The 27,470-nt window shown below is 44.7% G+C and overlaps 4 protein-coding genes across 4 annotated transcripts; 3 read left to right on the forward strand and 1 right to left on the reverse strand.

Annotated features, from left to right (window-relative positions):
* Nucleotides 1-2,290: 2,290 nt before the first annotated feature.
* gcna (germ cell nuclear acidic peptidase) lies at nucleotides 2,291-8,459 on the forward strand (the record flags this gene model as incomplete). Its single annotated transcript, XM_080527053.1, has 11 exons — nucleotides 2,291-2,507; nucleotides 2,599-2,674; nucleotides 2,794-2,847; nucleotides 3,223-3,302; nucleotides 3,494-3,679; nucleotides 3,803-3,922; nucleotides 4,100-4,238; nucleotides 4,367-4,499; nucleotides 7,418-7,553; nucleotides 7,762-7,966; nucleotides 8,228-8,459. 11 exons carry the CDS (start codon nucleotides 2,291-2,293, stop codon nucleotides 8,457-8,459), a joined length of 1,578 nt encoding a protein of 525 aa, XP_080383179.1.
* Nucleotides 8,460-9,700: 1,241 nt separating this feature from the next.
* LOC308153871 (uncharacterized protein) lies at nucleotides 9,701-11,393 on the forward strand (the record flags this gene model as incomplete). Its single annotated transcript, XM_080527055.1, has 3 exons — nucleotides 9,701-9,940; nucleotides 10,250-10,306; nucleotides 10,797-11,393. The coding sequence occupies 3 exons, from the start codon at nucleotides 9,701-9,703 to the stop codon at nucleotides 11,391-11,393; spliced, it is 894 nt and encodes a 297-aa protein (XP_080383181.1).
* Nucleotides 11,394-14,045: 2,652 nt separating this feature from the next.
* Nucleotides 14,046-16,966, reverse strand: cetn2 (centrin, EF-hand protein, 2). The gene is made up of 5 exons (XM_080525278.1): nucleotides 16,765-16,966; nucleotides 15,923-16,084; nucleotides 15,266-15,394; nucleotides 15,018-15,155; nucleotides 14,046-14,741 (listed from the first exon to the last, which is right to left on the reverse strand). Exons 1-5 carry the CDS (start codon nucleotides 16,765-16,767, stop codon nucleotides 14,652-14,654), a joined length of 522 nt encoding a protein of 173 aa, XP_080381404.1. The 5' UTR covers nucleotides 16,768-16,966; the 3' UTR covers nucleotides 14,046-14,651.
* Nucleotides 16,967-17,629: 663 nt separating this feature from the next.
* On the forward strand, nucleotides 17,630-25,700 carry nsdhl (NAD(P) dependent 3-beta-hydroxysteroid dehydrogenase NSDHL). The gene is made up of 8 exons (XM_080525675.1): nucleotides 17,630-17,672; nucleotides 17,857-17,921; nucleotides 18,266-18,427; nucleotides 19,298-19,444; nucleotides 20,121-20,249; nucleotides 22,204-22,346; nucleotides 24,040-24,142; nucleotides 24,530-25,700. The coding sequence occupies exons 2-8, from the start codon at nucleotides 17,901-17,903 to the stop codon at nucleotides 24,860-24,862; spliced, it is 1,038 nt and encodes a 345-aa protein (XP_080381801.1). The 5' UTR covers nucleotides 17,630-17,672; nucleotides 17,857-17,900; the 3' UTR covers nucleotides 24,863-25,700.
* The last annotated feature ends 1,770 nt before the right edge of the window (nucleotides 25,701-27,470 follow it).

Genomic DNA, 27,470 nt, shown 5'->3' on the forward strand with positions numbered 1-27,470 from the left:
TATGCTTTTCAGTATCTATAAGGATGACATGACATGACAATGACATGGTCAGTTTGACTATAATCCATGTGTGGTGGCTTAGTGGAGCGAATCATGCAGCCCAGGGGTCCCCAAACTACGGCCCGCGGGCCGAACACGGCCCGGCCCCACACTTGGACCGGCCCTTTGAACAACGTGTAATTTCTAGCTGCAATTGCGGCATTGCACCGACGTGGTGGTGGGGGCGCTGTTTCGCAGATAATTGGAAATACATTTCCACCATAAATTGATGCAGAAAGGGCACAAATTGCATCTAAATTCACCAGAATGCAAGAAATTAAGTGTTTGATGCTCGTTTAAGGACCCCCAGACAGCCCTAATTCATGGGTCCCCCCGTGTATGATGAGGGTCCTCCCTCAAGTATCAGACTGTAAAACTAATTATATTTCATTGACATATCACTATAGGTATAAATTCCATCCAAATTCAACTGTTTAGACTTTGTTTGCATCCACCAGTGCTCTCCTGCGCGCAATTGCTTTGCGCAACCGCCTCCATTCCACTCCGTTCCATATTATTTTATGTTAGAGACCAACCCAGGCCCCCCATCACAGAAAGGAAAAATTATGTGGCCCTCACAGAAAAAAGTTTGGGGACCCCTGATGCAGCCCATTGTTTTATCACTGGGGGCAGCGGTAGCCGAGAGCTTTGAGAGGCTGGCTAGCAATCAGAAGGTTACTTGTTTGATCCCGATCTCAGGAGGTAGCTACATGTGCCCTTGAGAAAGAGCAAGGCACTTGACACCTAATTGCTCCAGGGGTGCCGACTGACTGATCCTGTGCCTAGAGCAAAAAATACCAAATTCCAACAATTGACAAGTTGATTGCATGGCACATAAAACATTCTTCACTTATTTATTTAACTGATTTCTGTCCTTGGATGTTGGATGTGATGAATGTAATTAACAACACCATACAACTTTTGAATAATTTCAATGCCAATTGCTTTTCCATGTGCACAGACGATTGATAATTACCATAGACAGATCCTAACAGCCATTTATACAGAATATTGTATGTGGCTCAGTGGATCCTAAGCTGTTCTGTCATTAGGAGAGAAGGAGAGAACTCTACACATGTGCATTAAAAAAAAAAATGTTAATTATTTTCCGTAATTTAATAAAAAAAATTGAAAGTCATATATTCTAGATGTATTACACAAACTAAAGTATTTCAAGCCTTTTTTGTTTTATCATCAACCCCTATTTCATGAATGTTTTGTGTATAACGACATCGATCATTGATCGGCAATGACATTATATAAATGTTTGCCAGACTGGCCATTGGATTTGGGCTACTAATAGCTTCTTATTTTATTGTATTTAAGTAACAAAGACGACACATTTGCATTGACCGCCAGTCAAATTTGGGATTTCTAGAATCTATTCTAGACGTTATTTACGTTGATGGCCTTCCATAGACAACATGTCTGAGACTACTGCGTCATCAGAAAGCGTCTCGCTTGTTCGCTAGCTCTAAATGACAACTTCCGGTACGCCAGTTTTGAATTTGTGCCTTAGTCGCTGACTTGTGGCCACGCCGAAGTAGTGCGAACAGCATCAGCTCAGGTAATGTTCTGTAACAGACATGTTCTGTCCCGAATATAAATGGTTGTATGTAAGTCTACGATTAGACTAAGCCTCTTATGTGAAACAGTGCGTTTTGCTATTCACCAGCCATGTATGCAAGCAGCAGCTTGCCTAACCTGTCAACTAGATAGATAGCTAACGTTATCTGGCCAGTTATTTCTCAATGTAAGCAGCTAGCTAACGTATGGGTCATACGACTCTCCTCATAGATTAGTCATGGACATGACTAGAATCACGCTCATGTATTTACAATTGCTAAGCCATTAGCCAACCGACCAATGCAACTGCGCTCACTTTGTCTTTCCGTTGTCAGACGTCGCTAGCTGGTCAACGGGATATGAGCTGCCCGGGCTTGTCTTCAGCGTTCGTTCTACTTTAAATAGCCTTGTCTGACATCAGCTTGTCTTCTGCAGAGAAAGAGAGCAGCATGGATGGAGACACGCATAGATTGTTTCAGAGAGTTGCTAACAAACTGGGATGGTCGGAGAAGGGAGGACTGGAGATAGCCGAGGATGAGGTTTGTTGTATCTCATTTCGTAATGATTCCAGAATTGGTTTCTTCTTGCACTTCATGATACAAAGCAGTGATTGAGTTTGTAACGGGAGTAACAGTAAAGAGATTAGTAAGCACAGATCATCACAGCTCATAGGGTTGATATAGCGATGCTTTTCCATTCCTTCCAGCTTATAAAAAGCATCAGTAAGACCCGTCACCCAGCCACAGGTGGTAACAGCTCCAGCCTGGCTCTGAGCTTCCCTTCCCCTGACCACCTCCACCTCTCAGACAGCGACGGTGGCTCCGGGAAAGAGAACCAGCCCTCCAGGACCAATGACAGGACCACGGTCTTTATTGAATCCAGTGATGATGATTTTGACCAGTGTAAGTAAGAGTGTATCGCTGCATTGAGATGTATTTAAATGATTTTCAACATTAGTTTATTCTTTATTGAACAATGCTCTCTTCTCTGTAGTTCTTTTGGAGAAGGCTACACCCAAAGCATCCGCGCGGAAACCACGGAAACCACACAATGCTGCTAAACAAGTCAGGTAGGAGTGAGGAAGTTGTTTTGAATTTAACTTGTATTATACAAGGGCTTGTAATCAATGTCTTGCCTGAACTCATCCAAGTGTTGTTTATTTGTTTACTTCTGTTGTGTCCTCTCTAGTGAGCCAGTTCTTGTGGTGAGCTCTGACAGTGATGACAGCTTTGAGAAGTGTGAGTACTGGGCTTAGCCCTCTGGACTTTGGAGTAGTCATGTTTTTGTCAATGATGTGGCTATTCTGGGCAGTACAGGCTGCATGTTGTCAAAGCGGCATGTGATTTGGTCAGTCCATGAACATACGTCTATTTTCCCTTCACATTGTCCTTACTCCTTTTTTAATTATTATTATAACCCTAACCCTTTTCATACCATAGTCTTGAACCGTGTGAAAACGCCCAAGCCTAAGCTGAAGACTGCAGCGGGCAGTGGCAGTGAAGACAGGTGAGGTCTGGGTTGTTCATTCTGTGGTTCCAGTTCCATTCGCAACGACATGTTGATGATCTTTACTGCTTGTTGTTCAGTATTCACATTTAGCTTGTGTTTTGCCCTCAGCCTCAAAAAGTTTATTGTGGACAGCCTTTCCTCTGATGATGACTTTGCCTTTGAGAAGAAGACACCCCCAACCTCCAAAGGTAACCCTGATTGTCCACATACTTCACATATAAGCTTTTTATACTTTGTAGTAAAGCTCTTGCTGTGTTGAACTGCCACAGATGGCTAGTTGTTTGCGATAGAGTATAACAAATAAATAAATACAATTTTATTTATTAAAATTATTTGTATAAATAAACAAATAAACAACTCTGTCTTTACTGTCTTCCAGTTTTTAAGACCCCCAAGCCTCCGGCCGCCCAGCCCCTAGCGAGAAGACCTCTGTCTCGGTGTGATTCTCCTGTCTTCCTCAGCGAGAGTGATGAGGAAGATGGGATTGTGATGAAGGGCACGTGGAGGACTCGTCACCCGGTGCGTCAGAAGCCATCACAGACGCGCAAGGTCAAAGTCCGGGAAAGTGACCAAGAGGACATCTCTCCCTCCCCCACCCCCTCTCCTCTCCCCACTGTCGTCGCTTCCCCTCTTCCCTCCTCCTCGGCCCGCCCCCCTTTCCATGCCCCCTCACAGCGCACCTATTCAGCACCGACTAAGCCGGCGGACTCTGCCTCTTCCTCTTCAGAGGAGGAGTTCCTGTCTTTACTGGACAGACTGAAGAAGAACAAAATCAGCAGCAAAACACTCACACCTAAACATGTCACAGGTAACACAAGATATTTCCCTCACCATTGGATACATCTTGGCCCCTTACCTGGCCATTTATTTGTAATTTCTTGCCGTTAGAGTTTCATTGATGGCGTTATTTAATCAGATTTTTTGTTTAATGTACCCATGTGCTGCTATGTGAATCCAGTGTCCATTCAGAAACCCCCTCTATCAGTTCCACGGCCCGGGGCACCGAAACAGACGGGCCCTCTGTCGGTTGGGAGAACGCCATTAGATATGAAGACCCCAGCGAAGACCCCCGTCACCAGACCCAAAATCTCCCAGACAGAGCCCAGACCCATCCCCATTTCCAGGTACTGGGTAGCCATCTTTACTACTAACTTATCCACACATGTTGAGTCCACCAAACAAAATCTAATTCAAATGATGACATCATATCTGCATGATATTAATTTCAAGTGCTATTTTCTATTTCCCTCAGAGTTGTAGTGTGTAAGACCCCGGGCTGCTTCCTCCAGTCTCTGTCCAGCTACAGTCGCAACTTCAAGCAGACGAAAGAGGACCTGACCAGCAAACTCTACCAGCTATACAATACAAGTATCTTTGACAGCAAGGTGAACACACACACACACACACCAGGGTTTCCGTTAGAAAAATTTGGTGTCGGACAAACGGGAGAAATTCCGGTCATCATTAGAATATAATATAGGTGTTTGTCGCGGTGATTAGCTGTTGTGTAGCCTATATAGGCCTATGCCATTTAATGTCTATTTAAATTCTCATCCGATACGATTAGATCGCGAACTATATTATAGGCTTTCATGATTCGCATGCGCTACTATGGCATAATATGTCCAGGGCTGCACGCGCGCCACACTGGGCAGCCTAGTCACCTTTGCTACTTTGAATTACGAATGTAGGCTACTTTAAGATGTTTATTTCAATTGCATTAATGGGATTTGAGTATGTAATTGGTCATTTTAAGTATGCCTAGTTTAGCTTTTGATGGCTATTTGAATGGACTGCATCGATCGATCAACAGTGTTTCCTCCAGGAATTTTTACAATGGTGGCGGATGGCCCCGACCGCGCGCGATTTTTTTCGCGTGCACGCGCATGAAACGCGCACGCGCGCTCAAAACAACGATCTTTTTTTTCTTTTTCTAATCACAGCCAAAACTAGAGGATGGCCAAAAAAATAATAATATGAATATACAGAATATAAACTTGTGACTGACAGTCACATACACACACACAAAGATCATCAGCTATAATATAATACGAAGTAGGCCTACATGAGCACAAAAGCGGCTAACGTTACTGATTAACTGTTTACTGTAGTGCAGAGAGATGGTAGTCGTAGGCGGCGTATCAAATGACAAAGCTAAACGTTTAATGAAGGACATGAACGATTGTCAACAACACACTCAAGCAGTAAATAGAACAGTCTAAACAACTTGGGTACTACGGACGGAACAATAGTCTCAACCTATAGTTCCGTGCGTGAATTATGTCAACCCACCACATTACAGAAGTAAAATCACAGTCAGATGGAGCATTCGGTAAACAGCTGAGTATCAGCTGAGTTAAAGAAAACAAACTCTTACCTTTGATGAGACCCACATGAGCCCTGTTTTCCCGTACTTCTCCCGTGTGTCTCTTATTGTCCAAATGTTCCCTGAATTTTAGCTGCATGTTTTTCCAGCATGTAATTCAGTGACGGCACATAAGAATCGTTTTTTGACTTGCTAATGTCTGCTAACGTAGCACTTGAAACTGGCGCCGTTCTCTGGACTGCAGCTGCTCCCGCGTTAGCATTAGCATCCATCTTTTCTTCTCCCTTCTCACCGTCACGAGCTCAAATGACACTTGTCGGCCGATCTAACTCTTAACACTCACTTACAGGACTTCTGACACCATGTCGTGTTATTCTATTAAACATACACGTGAGTCCTTCTGTATTTCAATGTAAGTGTCTTTATTTTAACTCGCTCTGTAAGCTCTACAATACCGGTCTCTTGTTGTCTCGTCGTAACCTGCCCACCTGACCTGGGGGGTATTCCATCAACGTTGCTAAAGGAAAATCCTGGCTTATTTTTGATAACTCTCGCGAGACCTATCAGAATATGCATGGATATTTTTAAGAACTCTCGCGAGATTTATCAGACTAAACCTGGATTTTCCCTTTAGCGATGTTGATGGAATAACCCCCTGATGTCACTACGGTGGCCTGTACACAATAACAATAATACCACAGTTCACATTTAGACCAATCAGGAGCCCTTGTGTCACGTCGTCAACTGAATGTCATTAATCTGATTTTGGATCAGCGGTTAGAGAGAGATGGGCGTGGATTTAGGTGCACTTTTAGTCAACATCCATTATAGCGCTGATCTAGGATCAGATATATTTTAATCAGCTAAAATGTTCAGAATTTTTTTTTTTTTAGAACTTTTTTTTTTTTTTTGTTGTGGACTGAATCAATTCGTGGCGGAGGAAATTCATTCGTGGCGGCCCGCCACCAATAAATGCATGTAGAGGAAACACTGATCAATGAACGGACTCCACATTACGTTAACTGAAGTGTGTTAAATAGTTTCACGACAGTAATGTACGTTTTTTATATTCTCTTTCCAGTTTTACCCTTTTTATCAATAAAACAACGTCATTTCTATAACCACGTCTCGCTGATTGGGAAGGCATTAAGTCTAGCTGCCTGTCAAATCATACTTACTCGGACTCGGGAGTATGAGAATGGGGAGGATGTATCGGGGGGATACACACCCGTGGACTATTTCACCTTAGTGGCACAAATTAAACTCTATAGATAGACTAAATTGAACTTAAATGATGGACACCGACTGAATAACTGAGTGGGGGGAAGACAGGTCTCAAATGTGGAACAATTATAACATTTAATACATAAAGATAAAACATACACAAATATATAACATTGATATCCCTAAACTCAAATGTAGTGTGGTATTGTCAACCTAATCTAATCAATCCTAATCTAATGGTACCAGGAGCCCAGGTTGTCGATAGTAGCGCACTACTCCCGTAGTACTTCTCCCGACTCAGGGCTGGAACGGGCACGGCAGGCTCAATCAATGAACGGGGTTGAGATGGCCGCTAGCGTCCTTTACTAGCCGCATCTCACGGCCCTCGGTGGTCATTCACTGTGCTCTAGCACATCCAAAACACGCAGAACAATAACCTTGACTCCGGTCACTGCAGTGGTTTTATTTAGACTAGATCAAACTAAATTAACTGACTAAACTACTCGCGCCGTTGAGAGACAGGGTTGCCAGATGGGGCGGGTTACCGCCGAATGGGCTACTGGGTTTAGCGGTTATTTTCACCGGACATTTATGACCGAAGAGGTTTAAATATGTCGGACTTCAACAGATTTTATCGGACAAAGACCGGTAATTACCGGTTAACGGAAACCCTGACACACACGCAGGTAAATTACATAACACATATCACTGCAAGTTTGTCAACCATCACAATGGCTTGTTGGATCGTTTCAGCTCCCTACAAACATGTCACTCACTTGGAATAAGAAGTTGAGGAAGACAGCTGGGTACTGCGTCACAGGCCAGGAGCGAGGGGGCGGTAACCGATACGCCCGGATAGACCTGTCAGTGAAGGTCTGCGACTCTGCAGGTACATGCTTGACTTGGCTGGTAAAAGGAAAATGTCATGAAATTAATTTGATTAAAATCAAATCCTTGAGTGTATCAATATTATGTATGTATATATGTATGAACCCTGTGTTAAACTCTCCTATTCCCCATCTCTACTCCTTTCCGATCTCTGTTCCATCTCTCTCTCTCTTTCTCACCCCATCCTCCATCTCTCCCTGCCACGTCAGACCGGCTGCGGGACACACTGGTGCATGAGATGTGCCACGCTGCCACCTGGCTGATAAACGGAGTAAGGGATGGCCACGGACCCTTCTGGAAGATCTACGCACGCAAGGCCACGATGGCCCACCCCGAGCTGCCCATGGTCACCCGCTGCCACAGCTACGACATAAACTACAAATTCAAGTACCAGTGCAACCGCTGCGAGAACACGTACGTCAACTCTGTCTGTTGACTTTTACGTCAGGTTTCACAAACTCTGGGATTTAAGGAATCTATTCCAGATGAGCGTCCTTCTTTCTGATTTTAGCAACCTGACTGGATAGTTGTTGTCTTGAAGTGTTTTGTTTGCTATGTTGGTGTAGCAATAGAACGACAGCTGTCTAGGTAGAAACTTACTAAAGTATTTTTTATGTGTCAAGTAAACTGTGTCATGGCTTAACTCTAACCTGCGTAATTTCTTCGTCTCCACAGGATCGGGCGCCACTCCAAGTCTCTGGACACAGAGAGGTTTGTCTGTTCCCTCTGCTCCGGTCGGCTGGTCCTGCTCACCCCCTCCACGCCCCGGGCTCCCACCCCCTTCGCCATGTTCATCAAAGAGAACTTTGGGGCTGTGCGTCAGGAGCTGGTAGGTCAGAGCCACGGAGACGTGATGCGTAAACTCAGCGCCGACTTTGCAACGAAGACTCGCCTCAGCCAGAGCTGAGAAACATTCACCCCATGACAACTGCTTCCCTCTTAAATACCTCATTGAATAAATCAGATTTTCAGGGACATAGGCAGCTTTTATGGATTGATGATGTTAATGTTGTTAATGTATCATTTGTGTGTTTTGCTAAGTTGTTTCTTTCATTCTTGTTGAATGTTCGTTGTATTAGTACTCTTGAAGATGTGAACATGTTTTGTGACCAACATTTGTCTTACTTGAAAGAGAGTAGTCTGTCTTTTGAAAAATCTATTTGTATGTATATATATATATTATATTTTTCTTGAATGTTCATTTGGTACCAAGCTGGCAGATTAAGCAACATGACATTATACAGACATACAAGGGAAATGTTGCTTGACTTTTGGATGTTTTTCTTAATGTGAATGTATCATTTGTGTGTTAAGTTCTTTTTGAATAAAGATGTGACATTTCAATATGTCAGTATTTTATCTCAAATGCATTTTTACATATTCTGACTATGGTTGGTTTAACCCAATGGGTAACAAGACAGGAAAATGCTGGTAATATTTTATTTTATTTGCCGCAACTATTCCCTTACACCAGCCCTATGTGCTATCAGACAAATATTGACAGTGATCTGAATAGGCAAATGAAATCCCTGATGACTATTGACTCAGTACTTGACTCAGTCTGCTGCTGTGCTTCTGGGACAGTCAGAGGGTTGTGGGGGTGACAGGGTGAGGAAGGTATATGGGCGAGCTGTTCCCAGCCTACTCGGAGAGGACATATCACTGACATCTTCAGATGGACATGATTGGGCCGAGCTTAAACACTACTGTATGTATATGCCTTTGAAGTAATAACTGATAGTACTTTCCATTTTCAAATCAGAGGAAAGGGCCAAGGCCGATCTGGAGGTGAGTGGACATAATTGGCTTGAGTTGAACATGATATTGTAGTGGATCATGCATGATTTACTGAAAGGTTTCATTTAGATACTGACTCATCGTTATTTGTAAGATGTAGTCAGACTCAACAGCATATAACTCATTGGGTTATGTCAAAACATATGCCACTGGTGGTAAAATATCGGAGTAGTTATTTGTGTCTACTGTACTCTGGATTGTTCTATTATATAAGACAGGGTTATTCTCCACTGTTTGGGTAATAAGAAACTATCTCCACTCTTTTGAGTTGCAAGGCATTCTGCATGATTTCAAAAGGAGCATATGTTCAAATGGAGCATATGTTTCCTCTTACAGCACATGGTGTGGAATATGGACTATGTTCCAGAAGCAGTCCTGAAAACCACCTGTAACTTGACGGCTCTGGAAGGCCTGACTCAGATGGACTCGCATCTCTTCCACCTTGTCAAGTTGAGCACTCTTTCTGTGAGCTGCGCCCTCAACATCGTGTTGAGCATCCCTCTGCTCCTGGCGATCGGCTGCACCCCGTCCCTCCTCGTCCACACACGCTTCTTCATCCTCACACACCTCCTCTGCTGCGACTCTCTCCAGGTAGGTGTCACACAGTGGAGGTGGACGGAGGCAATTCTGTCCAATTTGAAGACATTTGAAACCTACTAAAGGTTGCTGTTTATTGTTTATCATAACGTGGTTCCAATGGGTCTCATGATGTATCACATGCTCACATGTATCACAGGTATTCCAATAGCTCACATGTATCACAATCACATTATACTATATGTGCGTAAATACTTAATATAAAAACCCATTATATTAAAGTGTATTCTGAATCACGTTCACTATGATGATTTTTAGCTGCTGCTCATGGTCTCCAAGGATGCCCTTCTCCTCTCCTCGCAGGGTTTGCCCGTGGCTCAGTGTCTGGTGTTCAGTGCTGCCCTCCAAGGCTGCTCCATGGTGGGTTACACCAAACCAGGGCTCGGTCCAGACACGACCCCTAGCCCCTGGGTCTTATTCCTTCAACGTTAACACATTTGGAACTAAACAGGTGTAAGCTACAGTGCACTTCCTCCATAGGTATTGGAAAGAGGAAGCATTTTGTCTTCATGTAGCTCTATACTCCAACAATTTGGAGCCCTGAAATAGGGGGAGTACGTATGTTTAAAAAAGGATGTACTTTCTAAATGGTGAACCCAATCTGAAAACAAAACCCATAAGGCTGAGAATCTCTACTATGACCCCAATTGTTTGATTTCAAATCCAAACTGTACAATGGAGGGCACTGTATACGCTGTATACTCACACCTACTGTATGTGTTGTTCCTTCACATCTGAACACCAACTGAGTAGATGCAAGGGTCTTTTGTGCTACTATTAGCCTGACTGAACCATTTCTAGGTTCCTCCATGTAGAACCTCTCAGGCTCACTGTGATGTTCTTGTTACAGGTGGATCTCCTCCTCAACGCGTCTTTAGCCTTGGATCGCCTTGTGGCCATAAAGTGGCCTCTGCGCTACGCCCTCATGATCTACCCCCGCAGACAGAGACTAGCAGTTGGACTGATCTGGACTTCCTCAGTCCTGATCAGCGTGGTGACTCTGTGTATGGCTCTGACCAGCATGCAGGTCAACGCCCGTCTCCCACGCTGTCGCCCGCTCATCTTCGCCCCCTGTCTCTCGGCTCACCCGGCCTTCCAGGTGCTCCATACCGTGGTGGCTGCGCTGGTGCTCCTCACCTGCTACATCACCACGCTGGGGTGCTTCCTGCTCCTGTGCTGGGATACACGGGGTGTGCTATGTTCGCAGCGAGCAGTGGTGACCCTGGCCCTCCAGGCTGCCCAGACGCTGTTCTACTCGCTGCCTGTGATGCTTTACAGTTCTCTGCTCCCTATCGATCTGCACCATGACGCGGTGGATCTAGCAGCGACCACTGCGTATAACCTGGGGATATCACTCATACCACTGGTGTACGGGTACCGCTCCAGAGAGCTACAGAAGAGGCTGATCCAGGCCTCGCAGAGGAGCCGCGTTATCTCCCTCAGTTGATGACTGGCAATGACTGGAAAACACAGATGGGAAAGCTTGAGGACACTCGTTTGTTTCTGTGGCTGTGCTCCAATATTTTGAGAATGCATCCTGTTTTCCTCCGTTACTCTAGGCAGCCACTGATGTGTGTATGATTTGATACGAAGAGGTACCTTTTACCTAAATATTGTGACGGTTAGACTGCGACTTTGTCAATATGCGCTCATAATACACCATTGAATTTACTCCGCGGTTATTCTCTTATTACTGAGAACACATTATCAGATGTACACAGGGTATTTCCGATACGATATGAATGAGAATGATATATACCATATGAATGATATGTACCATTCCACAGAAAGGAAGGTTTGTATAGCTGAGTCAATATACCAGAGGGGGTGGTTTGCATCACAGTAATCCATGTTTCATAAGCAAACACAATGTGGTTTATCAACAGTAATGTGTCTCAGTGATCTCAGTCAACCTATGACTCATCGTCGTTAGTAGAGTTGGCATGGATACGACCTGTTGCTGTGTGAAAAGTACAGTAATGGCGCTTCTCCATTGACCAGACCAGGACGCGACTACCCGAATCGCATGCAAGCACAATGCTACAGCAAGCACAATAACAACCAAATTGTTCCGTTTGAAGCTACAATACTGGGACCATTCGTGACTGGGCTACAGGCAGTCAAATATTAGGCGAACGTGTGTGTAGGACACAAATAAACTTGGGTTTCATGCATTTCAAGTGGCATCTTTAAAAAGGTCAGGTCTCGTGGCCTGGGGTTGGCCTAGGGCTGGGTCTAGTACCACAGCCTACAGTTCACACATATGCACATGTTGCCAGTGCCACTGTTTCAAATCTGGCCCTTGTCCTGCTGACATACCCTCTCCTTCTTACTTTCCTGTCTTTCTTTACTATCTGTATTCAATAAAAGGAAAAATAGTGGGGGTGGGTGGGGGACGACTGGCCCACTCAAAACATTAAAATGTCAGATCTCTGGTGTTAAGAAAACATTAATATGAGAAACTGCTTAAAGGTCTTTAATTAATATCTTACATATCGATATCCAGTGGCGGGCGGTGCATTTCACACCTAGGCCTTCAGTGATGTCCGACACATTCCTACCTGAATTATTCTACCTCTTAATACCATCGTTATGACGCCATGGCTCTAGAAACTAGATAGAAACACAGTATAACCGGGCGTTGCATCACCTTAACATAGTCAGACAAGTACAACAGAGTTATATTAATATTTCCGAAGCATTTTTAATCAATAAATCCGCATTTACAATGAAGAGTGTTAAACTAACATCTTTAAGATCGCTACATTACCCACGTCTGTCGTCTCGTCCACCATAATAGCGACAAAGGGTGCCTTTTTAATCTCCATTTTGATCTCTTCTTCCATCACTTCAGCAATAGCAAAAATCAGGTCGTTTTGTATTTTGCCTGACGTCCCAGTAAACACTTTGTTTGTGGACAGGTGGTAATGTAAATCTGGGTTGTTTTCAGCCAGAAAAGAAAGAAGCTCAACGTAGTTTCCTCTGTTTGTGGACTTGGCGCTTTCATTGTGTCCCCTAAATGAAAGTTATTGTTTACCCAAAAACAGGACACAATCGATCAGTATTATCGATCAGTCAACGAAAGCTTTCGTTGTGAGGCTCCGTTTCCCTGCGCACTTTCAAAAGTTTCACATCTACCGGCATAGTTCCGCATCTCAATAGTGAATATCAATAGTGCGTATCAATAGTGCGTAGCAATAGTGCGTATCCAATCAAAAGACGTGCTGGGTGCTGACATCATTGAGCCTTACAGCAGGCGCCGTTGTTGCTTTTGCTCGCATCTACGTAGGTTTACTAGGTACGCCACAGGTTTTCTCGTTCCAATGTTAAGTTACAGGTCGAATCCGCAGCACCGTTTAATGTGAAGGCGGGCAGATTTTTGAGCCCCCTAGCAACACATTTTGATTGGATAAAAGCTCTAACATAAAGGCCAGCCCTCCAAATCTCAATCGGAGACTGGAAGCAGCGCAACCAAGAGGAAAGCTATGAAATGAAGAGAATAGACTATGGGGAATCATTAATACATATTTGTGGAAAATATATATTAAAATAAAATGTATATTCTGATGATGTTTAGGCCAGCAGAGAAGGCCTTGCTGGCCCTGACGGCACACCACTGTCGATATCTACTTTATCTGCACATGCAGTTGATATGTACAAAACATTCAATACAAGAGAGCAAAGATATACAAAGAGGTGACACATAATATCTAATACAAATGAGAAAAATACAGCCACATGTTCACTTTTGATTAGGGTTAGATTTAAGAATCAACGGTGGACTTTGGAGAACGGGGCTTGGGGCCAGAGGGGCAGAGAGGGTGGGGGGCTTCCCTGAAACGGATGATTCCCTTATGCAGAGACTTAGGCACAAAGACAAGGGCAGCACTGGAGCAACAGACAGCAGCACTTCCCACAGCACATTATTGGGGAGGCCGGTGGAGGCAGACATCGCAGGACGGGCTCATTGTAATGCATGGAATGGAATGAGGAACGGGATCAAACACGTGTTCTGTACCGTCCCTCATTCCATTCCAGAGCCTGTCCTCCCCTCCGCCAACACACACACACACACACACACACACTAGCAGTTCACACCTTTGAGATGCCTCCTCCTCTCTGGACAAATACAAAGAGCTACATAATGATGCTTTACTAGGACAATTGAGCAGCTCAATTTCACCCAATTACAAAGCAGAACATGGGATCGTATACGAATGTATCTAGGCACTGTAGACTTTGACACCACACACCCAAAGGTTTGGAGACATTATGGAATGATAGATTCCATAAACTAGGTGTTCCGGTATAAAGGTAGCCTACTGTAGGCAGCATAATGCCATTGCAGACTGAGAGCTCACCTTTTTTGGCAAATCCGTTCTGTTACATGAAAGAAGTAGAGGCTTTGGAATGGATGGGATTGTTTGGCATCTTTTTGGGTACTCGCTCCAAGTCCCAGTCATCTTAAACAGCTCTCTTTCCATGTCCTATTCCCTTCCTGACAACTGATCTGACTAGTTTTGATAGGTAAAAGGATTGTTCAAATCCAGCCAGTCAAGCCTGGAGATGGACAGAAGGAAATGAGGCTGTTTGAGAGTACTGGGACAAGTCTAGATACCAGAGGGTGAGTCGTAAAACATATAAAAACCATCCCCAGTCCCCTCTGCCACTGTGTGCCCCCAACACGAACCCCACCCAGCCTCCCTTAGTACAGACTAGTCTTCTTCATGATGCGCAGGAACTCCTGCTGGTTCACCTCGCCGTCCCCATCCCTGTCTGCCTCCTCGATCATCTCCTGGAGAAGGGTGACAGGGAGAGAGGGAATGGGGTGAGGGGTGGCCAGGAGAAGGGGTGTATATGTACTGTATATACGATTATAAAAAGGCAAACATTAAAAAAAAAGATCAGACATGGATATCTGCTTCATCTGTGTATGGCTCTAATGAATAGTGTGATTGGTATAATGTTACATAGTCTGTGTTTCTACATATCGTAGAGTGTGTGAGAGTGTGTGACCTGTTGTCCTAGTGTGTAGAGTGTGTGACCTGTTGTCCCAGTGTGTGTGTTGCACCTGCAGTTCCTCGTCCGTCAGGTTCTCGCCCAGCTCCTTGGCCACTCTCTTCAAGTTACAGAAGGAGATCTTTCCCGTCTCATCGTCGTCAAAAAGACGGAACGCTTTCAGTATCTCCTCCTTGGAGTCCTTCTCAGCCTAGATGACGACACGAGGAACCAGGTCAGTGAGAAGGAACAGCTTCCTTTTCACCTGTTTTTTATGGTATTTGGACATTTGATGAAAATACATTTGCGCTCTGCTTTTACCATCTTCTGTGTCATGACCGCGAGGAAATCAATGAAGGAGATCTTTCCTGTGGCCTCCTTGTCCACCTCCGTGATCATCTTCTTGATCTCCTCTTTCTTTGGCTCAAACCCCAGAGCTCTCATCGCAACCTGTCGCCATAAGTGAGGGACACACACAACACACACACACACACACACACACACACACATACACACGTAATGTTACGTGTAGGGCTAATGCCGAGAACGTTGATGGGCACACTTGTTACTTGTCGCTTTCAGAACCCTGGACAGGGCTCGGACTGTATATTGATATAGCAATACAATTGATAACACTTGATAAAACGTTCCTATAAGTTAACAATGTGCCGCATGTTTGTATTTTGATAAAGCATGGAAGTTATTGAAGACACGTGTCTGTCTAATTTTTTACTTCATTGCAGTATAGGCAATCTCAATGTAATGTTCTGTGTCGTTGAAGCGAAGCGTAAGTGAAATATTTCTGCTCCCTGGCACTCACAGCACAGCCCATAGCATAATGCCTAGACTACCTTCATTTTCACGTGACGTAATACAAAACTGCCCCTCCAGAAATGCCATGCTAAAATCTCCACTGCAAATGGATGTCAGTAACTAGATAATGGTCCCTAGGTGAAGTAACAGAGGACAGGATCTGACCTTGAGCTCTTTGACGTCAATGTGTCCGGAGCCATCAGTGTCGAACAGCTCGAAGGCCTCTCTGATCTCCTGCTTCAGCTCCTCCGTCAGCTCAGGCTTGGGGCTGGTCTTCTTACGAGGTGGGGCCACCGGCCCCAGGGATGGCCTCTTCACACTGGTCGCCTAGTGATGACATCAGAGGAGGGGACAAGAGTTCACGTAGGTCAGGGAGATGGAGACACTGACACTCTTAAAGTCTTCAATGGCATCCTCACCATCGATCTCAATATATATATATATATATATATATATATATCCTGGCATTTAGCTGACGCTTTTATCCAAAACAACTTACAATGCAATGAGTGCATACATTTAAGTATATTTGGTGCCAGCAGGAATCGAACCCTCAACCTAAGTATTGCGCCATGCTCTATCACCTGAGCCACAGAAGACCATCTCCTTTCCTCTATCTATACTGAATCTAAAGAACATAACAAATTCCTGATAGCATCCTCCATTGACTGTTGCTTTCCCCTCCTCCGCTGTGCTCTCAGATCAGGGAAGCTGATGGAGAGGATACTTATTAAGATTCACCCAGGGAGAGACAAAATCTATCGGATTCACTTTGTTTGAATAGAGCATAGAGAACACTGATCGCTGAATAGAAATTATTTTTGGGAAACATTCAGAAAATAGGAATTTGTCTATGCCAAAATATAATTACAGCCTATACGGCCTATCTAGCCCTGCAGCTTACCATAGACAACATCACACACCGTTTCATTTGCATGTTTGATATACCTCGGGAAAACTATTTTCACGTTTTTTGGACGTTATTTGCTCTACGATGTATCACTCACCATCTCAGATGTTCCCGTGTGAATAGAGGGCCGTAGATTTCCTGATCTGTCTTCAGTCGTATTTCTGTTTACCTATCGCTCCCCTCCCTTATCATCCAGATCATTCACGGAAAAAGAGATGCATTTATACTATGAGTCACTGGCTCGCAAAAATAATTTCTAAATAGAAAAATGTACGTTTCCAGGTTACGGGGCGCGCTAGTTTATTCCAGTGCTGTCATCGTTACTATGAGAGCCTGTAAGTGCGCTCGATTTAACTCACGCAGGTCTCTGGGTGGGTGGAGCACATTTAGCAGTGGTGCGAAGTCCGCGCGTAACACGTCAGGAAAACACATCCAGCACTCGTTCAGGCAAGCATAGCCTACAGTTGGTTATTGAGGACATAGGTAATAGGTATAGAATTAGAACTATAGACAATTGACTGAAACATTTCTTCCAGTTGTTAATCATTCACTATGGAAAGGGGATTCCAACTCAGACTATATATTATTTGCATTTGTCTTATATGGTGTCATAGTATTAATCGACATGTACAGAGCCCTATAATAGTCATTTCTGAATCCAGTAGGCTGTGTACTCTGTACGCATGCAAAGGAAACGCCGCTGGTGATCTTGGATCTGTTCGGCACATATGACCACTAACCCAAAAGCAGTTTGAATTAAACAACATCTGATTCTGGGACAGGCTAAGGGGGGGGGGCGTCGCTGCACATTGTAAGGGAGGGGCGTGGTTACTGTATAGACGTAAGACTCCGATTGGTCGGAGTGGTGGCGTTCTCTGACGCCATTACCACATCATTGGCTGCGCGCTTGTATCACCTTTGCAGCCTGTGTTCAGTTCACCCAACGACAGAGCGTCTCCAGCTCGGCTGATAGCGGGGTCGTTAATAGTGTTGCAGATTGTACAGGTCAGTTTACACTGTTTTGCAAAGATGTCCTTTATGATTTTGAAACGTAATAAGTGTCATTCATTCTTATCGTGTGTCCATTTACAGAAAACGTACTGGTGATGTTCTGAATAGTTTTGTAAAACTCTAGTAAATGACACATGCAACTGTAACCAAACAGCCTGTTTGACGTCTCCGCTTTCAGTTTGCCTCGCGAGACCGACGACACTCGGTTTGTCACATCGAGCCATGGCCACGCGCATTCGACCGGTGAGTCCTTGGAATTAGATGTCCGTATTGAGTTGACAATCCACTGAGTTGAAGTATTGGTATCATGTCCCTCTTACCAGTTCAAAGCAGTGTTGTTAAGTTTTGGAGTGTGTGTGTGTGTGTGTGTGTGTGTGTGTGTGTGTGTGTGTGTGTGTGTGTGTGTGTGTGTGTGTGTGTGTGTGTGTGTGTGTGTGTGTGTGTGCGCGCGTGCGGGTATGTGTGTAAAGCTCTACTGCATAAACTACCTAACCTATTACCTAACCTAATTATTGAAATTCAAGAACATCAAGTACCTAACTCGTTCTCAGAGTTGGTTAACTCTTGATGTTGTCCTCACCCCACAGAGCAGCAAGCGGTGTGCAGTCATAGGTGGTTCGGGGTTCCTGGGCAGACACCTCGTAGAGAAGCTGTTGCAGCGGGGCTATGCTGTGTCAGTGTTTGACATCCGTCAGAGCTATGAGCTTCCTGGGGTCACCTTCCACCAGGGAGACCTCTGTGACAAACAGGTGAGTCTGAGTACCTGGTCCCTGTGATTGCGCCTGTGCTCTTTGCCCTATGAACTATGCCCTATGTATTGTAGGCCTAGCGCAGACATGAGGGCTTTAGAACATCTCTCCTCAGTGCTCCCTTGGTGTCAGAATGGCTGCTTCCACTGCACAGTACAGTAATCACCAATATGACACTTTGTATTTGTGACGGCAGCTGGTGAAAGGGGGAACAAGTCAGCAACCAATCCAAATGTTCTGACTTTTATTCAGAAAAATGTAAATACATTTCAACATTGTTGACAATAAATGACACTCGCTAGTGAAACCAAAATATTGCAATGGATTCGGTGAGTTCCCCACTACTACCTAGATAACACTACTTTACATTTTTAGCAGGCTCACAAAACAAGCTGTACTAGCACAACTTGCCAGTTTGCTAATCCGTGGTTTGAGGATGTTTAAAGTCCAATTTATCTAAATCTTTCAGAATAAAAGTCGGTTTTGCCAACAGTTTGTCGGATGCCGACTTGTTCCCCCTTAACCAGCTGTCGTCACATTTGTATGTCTCTCTCAGTTCAGTTTACTTAATTGTCCCAGATGGGAAACTTGGCTTGCAGTCAGGAGTCACAATTAAAAACATACAATACAATGTAGAATTACGCAGAACAATTATGCAGGGGTACTCAGAATCTATGAAGTGAACTCAGAAATTCAGAGGGAAATGGGTGGTCTTCACTGGCCAACAGTTCTGGCCTTAACGAGAACATGCCGGTCAAAGGTGACAGTGAGGGAGGTCTGGTGGACACCTAGAACTTTGCGGTTCTCATCCCTCACTCTGTGTGTGTGTGTGTGTGTGTGTGTGTGTGTGTGTGTGTGTGTGTGTGTCAGGCTCTACTTAGAGCTCTCCAGGGTGTGTCTCTGGTGTTCCACTGTGCCTCCCCTGCCCCTGCCAGTGATGACCGGGCCCTGTTCCAGAGGGTCAACATCCAGGGCACACGCACCGTGCTGCAGGCCTGCACCGACGCTGCGGTCCAGGTAGGGGGCAGTACGGAGTCATCACCACCAGACTAAACACAGGGCCTCTCATACATAAGAGATTAGAGACGCATATGATTAGTGAGAGTAGGTTTGAATATACAAATACTTATCCTTCTTTTTTTAGATGTAATTACTCCGCTTAATTTGATTGGGTAATTTTTTCAGCTGGTGTTGACCATTTCACATTTACATTTTTTGCATTTTTGGCAACTTACAATAGATACATTTGACTAAGCAAGTGAATCAACAATTCACCAGTTCTAGCAGGAAGAGTGATAGAAGAAGACTCTGGCCTAGCTCAGGCCAGGGGCAGTTGTCGTGATAGAAGAAGAAAGAAAGATTATTTATTTTTTATTTTTTATTAATTGACACTGGAGCAAGGGGGGCAGTAGAAGTCTTAGGAGGCATAGTATATGGGAAAAGCAGGTGTCTTAGGAGACACAGTGCTGGGGATAGTAATGTCTCAGGAGGAGCAGTTAAGGTGTAGCCTAAAGAGATGGAGGTCTTCAGTCTCCGACGGAAGATGGGTAGTGACTCTGCAGTGACCAGCAGTGCCAGTGTGGTGTTTGTTGTCTCTGTGCTGTAGAGGCTGGTGTTGACCAGCAGTGTGTTTATTGTCTCTCTGTAGAGGCTGGTGTTGACCAGCAGTGTGTTTGTTGTCTCTGTGCTGTAGAAGCTGGTGTTGACCAGCAGTGCCAGTGTGGTGTTTGAAGGGACAGACATTAAGGATGGGAGAGAGGACCTGCCCTATGCCAAGAAGCCCATCGACTACTACACAGAGACCAAGATACAGCAGGAGAAGGTAAGGAAGAAGAGGCTATGGAACAGCCAAATCAAATGTACCGGTACTTGTCAAGTACACAATATACTAGACACAGCACAATCAAATGCTTTCGGGCAATCAAGTCCTCAACAATGCAACAATTAGCAATGCAATTAGCAATGCAATAATAGAACAAATAACTAACAAATAACTAACATAAGGTGGCATGTGTGAGAAGAGTGCAAATGTGTCTTGGGCCCGGTTGTTCAAAACCTTTAATCTGGATCCGAATGCTCCTGATTCTTTTTTGCTATCCAGGATCAGATCTTATCTGGCTGATTTTTGTCGTATAGGCAGCTCGATCTGATCCCCCAAAACAATTCTGATCCAGATTTAACGTTTTGGAACAACTGGGCCTTGGGAGAAAGACACTGAACTGAAGCGCTACCTTGCAAGAGGTGGAAGAGCTTCTGAACAAGGCTAGGGTAGAGAACTACCACCACACACATCTGACTTCCCAGAGCTACCCATCAAGAGACTCTGCTTCACTGTAGGGCTGCCACAAACGATTATTTTCATAGTCGACTAGTCACCGATTATTTTAACGATTAGTCGACTAATCGGATCATAAATTACAGCTTATCGCACAATTACTCAATCGCTCTTATTTAGCTATCATCTTCTAAATCAGCTTCTAAATTTAGCTTGAAGTTGTTAGTTGTTGTTGTAGGCATGTGCTAACTAAAAATAAAGACAATTAAAATGATTGTTCACTCAAAAATAGATATTTTAATGAACTGCAGATTTATTTCTGGCATCACTTGCATGTAATGTAATGTAAAGAGTAGTAGAGGGTGCAAACTGCTGAGTAAAATGAGGTAGGCTAGGCACTAGGCAACCAAAAGAATACAAAAACAAAAGTAAATACTTGTACAGATTACAAAAGTTTTGCTTTGCTTCACTCATCTCATAGTAGAACGCGCCTTCTTAGCACTGTAACGTTAAGACAACATTTTTAGCTATTTGATAAGTATCGCTTTGATGACAACGTAAAATAATGTAAGAAGGCTTTTAACGTAACGATATCGTTAGCCAATAACAAGCTAACTAGCTTACCGAGACGAGCCATCGTCTTCCTCGTCATCTGCCACAACGTGCTTCCTTTTTAGATGCTCGCGCATCATAGACGTGCTGCCATGATAAGCGAGTTCAGCTTTGCAAATTTTACATTTTACATTCTTTTTTTCAACGTTGTGGTTGAAATGCTCCCACACTTTAGAGGTACGAGGACAGGAAGAAATTTCTCTGTTTGTTTTTCCGGGGAAGTCACGTGTGCCCCGGATGACCGACACTGCGCATGTACATCAAAGACACTGGGAGACGCTAGCCAGTGGCAGCTTCAGGGAAGAAAAACGAATGCTTATCGAATGAAATGAATGGTCTTTATTGTCATTGATATAGTACAGGTACCAAACAACGAAATTTGGGAGGGGGGGCTCCCCTGGTGCTAGGCAAAAAAAAAAAAAAAAAACGCTTATTTCAGCTAAAAAAAAACATGCGACTACGGCGATTACCAAATATGTCGGCGACGATTTTGGTAGTCGACGTCGTCGTGACTAGTCGACTAATCGTGGCAGCCTTACTTCACTGTCTTGTACCTTGCCGAAGCTAACGCTACTCATGACCGTTCACTGTGTTGTTCATACTCGTGACCTCTTCCTCTCTGTGGATCCTGTGTCTCAGATAGTGGGGCGGCTGTGGCGCAGGAGGTAGAGCCGCCGTCTAATGATCGCAAGGTTGGCAGATCGGTGGTTCGAGGCCCCCCGGCTGGCCACGTGGGAACCCCAAATTGCTCCCAGTGAGCGGGCCGGCGCCTTGCATGGTAGCTTGCCGCCATTGGTGTGTGAATGTGTGTGTGAATGGGTGAATGAGAGGCTGTTGTAAAGCGCTTTGGATAAAGGCGCTATATAAGTGCAGTCTGTCTACCATTCAGATAGTCCTGGAGGCGTGTGACACAGAGAAGGGCCTCCTCACCGTCGCCATCCGGCCTCACGGCATCTTCGGCCCTCGCGACCCCCAGCTGGTGCCTATCCTGGTGGACACGGCTCGCAGGGGCAAGATGAAGTTCATCATCGGGTGAGTCATCAGAGAACACGGGGTTCACTGGTGGAGGAGAGCATGACAGGGACTGATTCACACTTAACTGATTTTCTGAGCATCATTCATTTGAGATGACAGAGTTATACCCACTACACCAGGGGTGCCCACACTTTTTTGAACCAAGATCTACTTTTCAAGTAGCCAGTCTGCCAAGATCTACCAGTCTAGTTTCAACATCGCAATCGTACACGCACGTACTACAAACACACACACACACAGTTCCCAGCCTGCATAGTAAACTCACAATACACTTTCTCTCTCTCTGTCACACAGCCACACAGGAGAAGACCATCACAAACCCTCCCTCTTTGCTATTCACACTCACACACACACACACACACACACACCAGGGTTTCCGTTAACCGGTAATTACCGGTCTTTGTCCGGTAAAATTTGTTGAAGTCCGACAAATGTAAAACTCTTCGGTCACAATGTCCGGTGAAAATAATTCCCTAAAACCCTTCTGCGCCGAAATGTACCTCCGCCGGCACCGCACACAACATTGTAATTACCGTAATTTCTAAACGGTTTGTGCTATCGAAAAAATTCCAACTGTCCCTGAAAGCTGAGATGTTGCACTTCAACCAACATATAGGGTATTACGGTAAAATGTGACGTGACGACATTCTCAGAGTCAGTTTACTCACAGTGAAGGCGGAGGAGGAGTTGTACTCCCGAGTCCGAGTAAGTATGATTTGACAGGCAGTTAAACTAAATGCCTTCCCAACCAGCGAGACCTGGTTATAGAAATGACGTTGTTTTATTGATATAAAAAGGGTAAAACTGGAAAGAGAAAATAGAAAACTCACATTAATCCCAAACAATTTAACAAACTTCAGTTAATGTGGAGTCCGTTCATTGATCGATGCTGTCTGTTCAGTTCCCAGTGAGGCGCCCGTTCAGCGCTGGACATAATGGCATAGCGCGCATGCGAATCATGTTATATTATTATATATTGTATATAGCTCGCATCTAATCGTATCGGATGAGAAATAGACATTAAATGGCATATATAGGCCGCTACACAACAGTAATCACCGCGACAAACAGCTATATTATATTTTAATATGATGACCGGAATATATCACGTTTGTCCGGTAAATCTAAATCTTCCCGGACACGATGTCTCGCCGGTATTTTGTAGTTGGCGCTGTTGACTGGGCATGCGTGGTGAACCTGTGTTAGGTGTTAGGTGAAAAGATCAGATCTCAGACTGGCTTACCTGTACGTCAATCAAGTGGCAAAAGCCATAGTGAGGATGGATGATAGGCAAACTTTTTTTAATTTATTTTACTTTTTTTTCTCTCTCTCCTTTTGGGCTTTGTTCAATGCCATGCGATCTACCCATACTACCTTTGCGATCGACCGGTCGACGTATTGGGCACCCCTGCACTACACTAACTACCTACCTATCTATCTGTCTATCTTTCTATCTATCTATTTCTCTGTTATCTTTAAAGTCTTTTTGATCTTCCTTTTTCTAGCACGACTGCCAATGGCCCCAGGCCTGAGCATAGATTATTTGTTCCTGCTATGACTGGTGGATAGATGATTCACTTACTTAGTCAATTATGTATTGATTGTAAGTCACTTTGGAATAAGGCGTCTGCTAAATGCCAAAAATGTAAATGTAATGTTTATCTCTTTGTCTCTCTGTCCCCCTGAGCAGTGACGGATCTAACCTGGTGGATTTCACCTTTGTGGAGAATGTGGTTCATGGACACATCCTGGCTGCTGAGCGCCTGAAACCAGAGTCTCCTCTCTGCGGCAAGGTGGGGGAAATTCTTCTTCTGTCGCTCCTCCTGGCAATGTCAGATAAAGAAGTGCTCTGACATGCATAAATTGTTGCTGAGCAGGAGCCTTTATCTCTTCCTCCATCTCTCTCTCTCTCTCTCTCTCTCTCTCTCTCTCTCTCTCTCTCTCTTCCCCATCTATCTCTCTCTCTCTCTCTCCCCCATCTCTCTCTCTCTCTTCCCCATCTCTCTCTCTCTCTTTCTCTCTCTCTCTCTCTCTCTCTCCCATCTCTCTCTCTCTCTTCCCCATCTCTCTCTCTCTCTTTCTCTCTCTCTCTCTCTCTCTCTCTCTTTCTCTCTCTCTCTCTCTCTCTCTCTCTCTCTCTCTCTCTTCCCCATCTCTCTCTCTCTCTCTCTCTCTCTCAGGCGTACCACATCACTAACGACGAGCCGGTAAGGTTCTGGGACTTCATGTCGGAGGTCCTGGTGGGTTTGGGCTATGCCGCGCCTCGGTACCACCTCCCCTACCGCCTGGTGTACGGCCTGGCCCTGCTGCTCTGGCTGCTCGCTCTGCTGCTGCGCCCCCTGGTGGCCTTCAAACCCACCTTCACCCCCATGAGGGTGGCCCTGGCGGGCACCCATCACTACTACAGCTGCTCCCGTGCCAAGCAGGACATGGGCTACAGCCCGCTGGTCAGCCTGAAGGACGGGATCGCCCGGACCGTGGAGAGCTACCCTCACCTGAGACACGGAGCCTGATCTCTCTCTCTCTCTCTCTCTCTCTCTCTCTCTTTCTCTCTCTCTCTACACATCAGTGGGTTGGAGCCTCAGGGGGCTAGAGCTTCAGTTGAGATCCTCCTCCTTCCGCGACATTCCAGAAGTTCTCATAAATTATGCACTGGTGTCAACAGGGAAACAGTTAGTCGTTTAGAGTTTTCGTATGTTCGTATTTCTCAAGTGAAGACTACTTGAGACCCGAAGGATGGACGGTCTGTCGGTACTCTCACCCAGGTCTCGAGGTCTGTTCGTTAGGCTTAAACTAACTCCAAGTGTTTACAAAGGGACACATGGGGGTGAGTCTGCAGATACAAGCCTTTGAAAAGACCTATCGCTCAGCCACACCCCAAAATAGAAATTGTCCAATCATATCACAGCAAAAGTCACTACAGGCAGAAAACTTGGACAAACAACTCACTAATATCTGTGGTAAATCAGAAATGTTTACTCCCGCCATTGTAAGTCATTGAATGTCAGTTCAGTAGAGTTCAAAGGGGGCGTGGCTTAGCGATAGGTCTATTGAGCCTGTCCTTTGCCTTGGTTATAACATTCTACCAGCAGATGGCAGCATATATGCCTTCTCTTTGTTTATTAGTCGTATTTCTTACATCGAGATACAAAGTTCTCAGCACTTGGAAGAATTTGAATGAAGATTGTTCATCTTCTGACTCGTACGTGTGTTGTGACTACTGTTTCGGCAGACACAGCCATTCTATTTGTTCCCGTAATACATTGTTCTGTATTCTCAGTAGCTGTGCATCTCAAATAAAATCATGTGATATGCCTTACATTTTCTGCTTTTATTAAAAGACTAATGCTATATTTGTTTGTAATGTTGAAGATTTGTGACATATGCAAGAGAGTTTATTTGTCGTCGCCACGGGAAACAGTTGACTTTGTTGAACGAGGCCTCTGAAGTTGTTTTCATTGATCTTCTTTTCATCGTCTTCTCATACTTCCTCTCCTACAGTATGCATGTCATTGAGCACAATAATGGGATGGGCAAATACACACACATCCTCTTTCATCCTCCCCTTTACACATTCCTGGTCTACTCTCTGTGACAGTCATTTCCTCTCATTACACTATGCACACATCCGTTACAATTAATAACTGAACCTAATTGTTTGGCTGGTCTGTACGTGGAGCACCTTGTATCAGTGACACAGAAACCACAAGTACATTAGTAGTTGCTGGTGCCTGTTTGTCATTCCACCTGGTGGTGTGGTGAGAGGAGAGGGTGGGGGTGAGTCCAGATGCCTGACATTTCTCTCAATAATAATGGGCCGTGGCGTGGGTACTGGGGTGAATCGCTGAATCACCAGGCAAGGCTGTCGGACTGGTTTACCTCAGCTCGGGGGGTGGGAAGACAGAGAAAAGCATGATGGTACAATAGACTTCACAGTTTAAACATGCCAGAGTGGAACTTTGGCACTTTGGCATGGTTTCATCATCCTCTCTTGTCTCTCTGCAGTGAGTAGAGCCTGTGGGATGAAGAAACTCACGTGTTAATGAATGTTCTAGAAAGTTGCGACATCCCACCCCACCCAACCCTTTTTACATTTTGAAAGGGATTGATTCATGTATGTGTGGTATGAGTGTGACTGTTTTCATAGCAACATATATGGGTGGGGTGGGTTCAGTACTGTCAACCTGAATACTGTCAAATGTGTGGCCAATGATTTTGAAAGTGCAGTTTGTTGCTATTGACAACCCCCTTTGGAGCAGATGGTGGTGTACAACAAAAGTTGAGTCTCATTCACTCACACACACACAGACTAACACACAGACAAACTAACACTGCTTACCTCTGCTTTTCATGCTCCAAGAGCTACTTGAGGTCAGCTGGCAGATTGCATGTTGACTGTCTCCCTATTTTGACTGTTGTCGAAACAGATGGGCTTCAAGACTAGACATGTTCTACGGAGCTTTAGGGAATATAATTGATCATCTTCAAGTTGGAAAGAGCCAGCTGCGATACAAAGCAAATAGCAGTGCTCTTATTTGCTTTGGTGTTGTGAAATACTTTACAGTAGACCTGAGGGTGAGCTAGTTAGAGTTTGTCACTCTCATATGAACTTGTTTGTTAGTGCTGTTTGTTATTGATGTGTCTGTCTCATTTTGATGATGCGGGCAGTGTGTGTGTCCCTGCCCAGTGAGCATTAGAGGAGTTTCATAGGAGTAACTCTGTTGCTATGGGTTTGTAGCTATGTTGCTATGGGTTTGTGTATGTTACCCTCGTCCAGCTCCCCCTCCTCGGGACAAATATGTGCTTACTCACCTCGAAGAAAAAAAGCGGAGAGAAAAGTAGTAGAATAATAGCATCATAGCAACCTCGCCCTTTCTCTCTCTCTCTCTCTCTCTCTCTCTCTCTCTCTCTCTCTCTCTCTCTCTCTCTCTCTCTCTCTCTCTCTCTCTCACACACGCACACACACACACACACACACACACACACACACACACACACGCACACACCTGCCGCCTTGACTTGCTGATCTTGTTAGTGCTCACGCCCGTACCTGTTCGCTCAGAGAGGGAAACACCTGTCAGACAGAAAGGACTTTCTCTTTGCTCACACTCTCACACACTC

Source organism: Nansenia antarctica (assembly GCF_963989245.1).
Source record: "Nansenia antarctica genome assembly, chromosome: 3".
NCBI classification, from domain to species: domain Eukaryota; kingdom Metazoa; phylum Chordata; class Actinopteri; order Argentiniformes; family Microstomatidae; genus Nansenia; species Nansenia antarctica.

What these genes read in the sequence shown, in the direction of transcription:
- cetn2 (XM_080525278.1), bottom strand. An exon ending in CGGTCATGACACAGAAGATG is followed by an intron (nt 15,156 to 15,265) that starts GTAAAAGCAGAG and finishes GTCGTCATCTAG; the next exon opens with GCTGAGAAGGACTCCAAGGA. An exon ending in TGACGGACGAGGAACTGCAG is followed by an intron (nt 14,742 to 15,017) that starts GTGCAACACACA and finishes ACCCTTCTCCAG; the next exon opens with GAGATGATCGAGGAGGCAGA.
- nsdhl (XM_080525675.1), top strand. Translation starts at nt 17,901, where the DNA reads ATGGCCACGCGCATTCGACCG. An exon ending in GCACCGACGCTGCGGTCCAG is followed by an intron (nt 19,445 to 20,120) that starts GTAGGGGGCAGT and finishes TCTGTGCTGTAG; the next exon opens with AAGCTGGTGTTGACCAGCAG. An exon ending in AGTCTCCTCTCTGCGGCAAG is followed by an intron (nt 24,143 to 24,529) that starts GTGGGGGAAATT and finishes TCTCTCTCTCAG; the next exon opens with GCGTACCACATCACTAACGA.